This window comes from Grammomys surdaster, unplaced genomic scaffold (genome assembly GCF_004785775.1).
Source record: "Grammomys surdaster isolate TR1022 unplaced genomic scaffold, NIH_TR_1.0 64, whole genome shotgun sequence".
NCBI classification, from domain to species: domain Eukaryota; kingdom Metazoa; phylum Chordata; class Mammalia; order Rodentia; family Muridae; genus Grammomys; species Grammomys surdaster.
The window spans coordinates 14,807,227-14,809,917 of record NW_021604566.1 but is presented as its reverse complement, the minus strand read 5'-3'; the positions used below and the strand labels follow the sequence as shown (position 1 = coordinate 14,809,917).

At 42.3% G+C, this 2,691-nt stretch overlaps 1 protein-coding gene across 1 annotated transcript in view; it reads left to right on the top strand.

The window, feature by feature from the left end:
- The window catches only part of Prex2 (phosphatidylinositol-3,4,5-trisphosphate dependent Rac exchange factor 2), a 295,598-nt gene that overhangs the window by 229,189 nt on the left and 63,718 nt on the right, over positions 1–2,691 (top strand). Inside the window, exon 35 of the mRNA XM_028769792.1 lies at positions 1,453–1,567. Within this exon, the coding sequence (XP_028625625.1) occupies positions 1,453–1,567 (115 nt within the window). The remainder of the gene's footprint in view (positions 1–1,452; positions 1,568–2,691) is intronic.

Below are 2,691 nucleotides of genomic sequence, written 5' to 3'. Positions count from 1 at the left end.
TACCTGCCACAGTAGATCTCTACCTGCTATAGTAGATCTCTACCTGCTACAGTAGATCTCTACCTGCTACAGTAGATCTCTACCCGCTATAGGAGCCCCCTGTCTGGCACACTCCTTCCCCTCCCCTGAACTCTCCAGCCCAGGTATCAGGCTGAGGTTTAGTCACCCAACTTCTCTGACCCTTCTATAACTTAGCCATTTGAGCTATGCCAGTTTCTTAGTCTCTTGGCCCAAGCTGCCAGTCTTGGTTCATGGCTCTCTTTACTTCTATCTCTTGTCTCCTCACAGGGCTCAGGGTCATGCCCATTCTGGACTCTCCTAGATGTCCCTGCCTCTGCCTAGTTCTCTGCCTTATACCTACAATAAAGCTCCATCCAGGAACAGTCACGTCCTTCCTTTTTATTTCTTATTTTTTATTCGGATAACAGCCCAGAAGACATGTTTACTTCTTTTTACAAATACACTTAAATGAACTAGTTTTGTGATTTAATTCTTATAACAGCAGCTACTTAGAAGCTGCCTTTTTAAAAGAACATTGGCCTGTTTCTTGGGTCCATAAGGGAATAGAGGCATGATAAAAGTTCAGAATCTCTGCTGTCATCCCATCTGGTCCCCATGATGGTCCTGAGTTCTATAAGAGATGTATAAGAGAACAGGCTGAGCAAACCATGAAGAACAATCTAGTAAGCAACACCCCTCCATGGTACCTGGATCTGCTCCTGTCTCCAGGATCCTGCCCTGTTTGAATTCCTGTCCTGACTTCCTGATGAACAGTAATGTAGAAGTGTAAGACAAACAAACTCTTTTGTTTTCCTCCTCAATTTGTTTTTTGGTCATGGATAGTGTTTTGTCGAAGCAATAGAAACCTTAAGACATGAGGAAAATAAGGACGGGGCTTGTTGTATACATTTATCTCAGTGGCTGGTGCAGGGATCAGAAGCTCTTATGGTTTTCTCTCTCTTTCTTCATGGTGCAGAACAGGGACTGTGCATGCAAATATGGACATCCACCCCCATGGCCTGTGCTGCTACACACAACAATGGAAGACTCGATTCTAGCTATAGATCCTTTTTACAAAAGACTTAGTTTTACATTGTTTTCAGAATACTTCCTCTGTCTGCAGTTTCTCAAAATAACCAGCTGAAAATAATCTTCATGTCAAAATGGCAGGCATACTTTGGAATGGCATAGTCTAGTCTTCCACAATGCATTCAACATGCTTTTTAAAAAGAGGACAGTATAAACCAGAAATTTCCTTTGTCTATTTAACAACAACAAAATTTTTGCTAACTGTTTGATACATATTTTGAGAGCAGAGGGCACAGTTCCTTTCATTTCAGGAGTCACTCATTGCACATATGTTCATACTGAGCATTGTTGATTTATTAGAATTAGTAGCATTAGAAGAGTTGCACAAAGACTGAGTTATAAAAGCATGCATTTGTTTTACAGCACTGGAAAGCATGGAAGGATATTGCTATAGAGACAACATCTCTGTGGAAGAGTTTCAAGCGCAGATAAACACAGCCTCCCTGGAAAAGGTCAAACAGTACAATCAGAAGCTCAGGTATGCAACCTACTCTGTCGTTGACTTAGCTTTTCTTTTTATATTAGGCCATATGATGAAGAAGTGAACATTTTTATTAGCTTAGATTACTGATGATATTCCCTTTGATAAAATAATGTTTAATGTCCCAAAAAGCCCTCTGGCCATGTCTCCTGAAATTAGTAAGAAAAAGAGGCTTGGAATTTTTGGTGCTGAGGTTTTAATATCTGGGGGAAATGAAGGGATACAATTAGGTATAGCAGATTGTTTCCAAGGGAAATATCATTGTAGTATCTTAATGTGCCACCTACAGGAAAGTCCTCTGAATTACAGGAAAAGTACAATCCTTCCTGTGCCATTAGACAGCTAGCCCCTCACATGGGGTGGGGGAAGAGGGAGGCTCCATATGAAGATATGATAGCCATGTGCTTGTTATTAGAAAATATGCATCTGCATCCAAGTAAATAATGCTTAAAATTTAATTCTGCCTTTCTACACTGTTACTGTAAGGTTATCCCAGATATTATCAGAAGTGAAAACCATTGAGAATGCACTCATTCCTCATGGTTAGCTTTGGATCTAACTTATTTTTCTGGTGATACAACAAAAGGAAATGTCAGCTTCCCTCTCCTTAGGATTTAAAATAATATTTGAAAAGAGTAGAGTTATCAAGGCTTTGTGTAGACTGTTTAAGGGAAAGCTCCTGACTCAAAGAATGGAATCTGAGTTCTACCTCAGGTCCTGAGTGTGGGTGTGACCTTCTGACCTCCCCTAAGATTAGAGTATCATATAGGGCTGTCTCCTGCAGCTGGGGCTGTCACACCACAACTTAGATGTGCTAAGGAGATGGGAGGATTCATTATCCTCCCTGAGATGATGCACTGGTACTGTGCCACATTGGTAAGCCTGCCTGCTTGGAATTCTAACTCTGAGTGTTCGTTCTTGTTCTCTCTCTCTCTCTCTCTCTCTCCCTCTCCCCATCCCCCTCTCCCCCTCTCCTTCCCCTCTCTCTCTCCCTCCCTCCCTCTTCCTCCCTCTTCCTCCCTCCCTCCCTCTTCCTCCCTCTTCTTCCCTCCTCCTCCTCCTCCTCCTCCTTCTTCTTCTCTCTCTCTCTCTCTCTCTCTCTCTCTCTCTCTCTCTCTCTC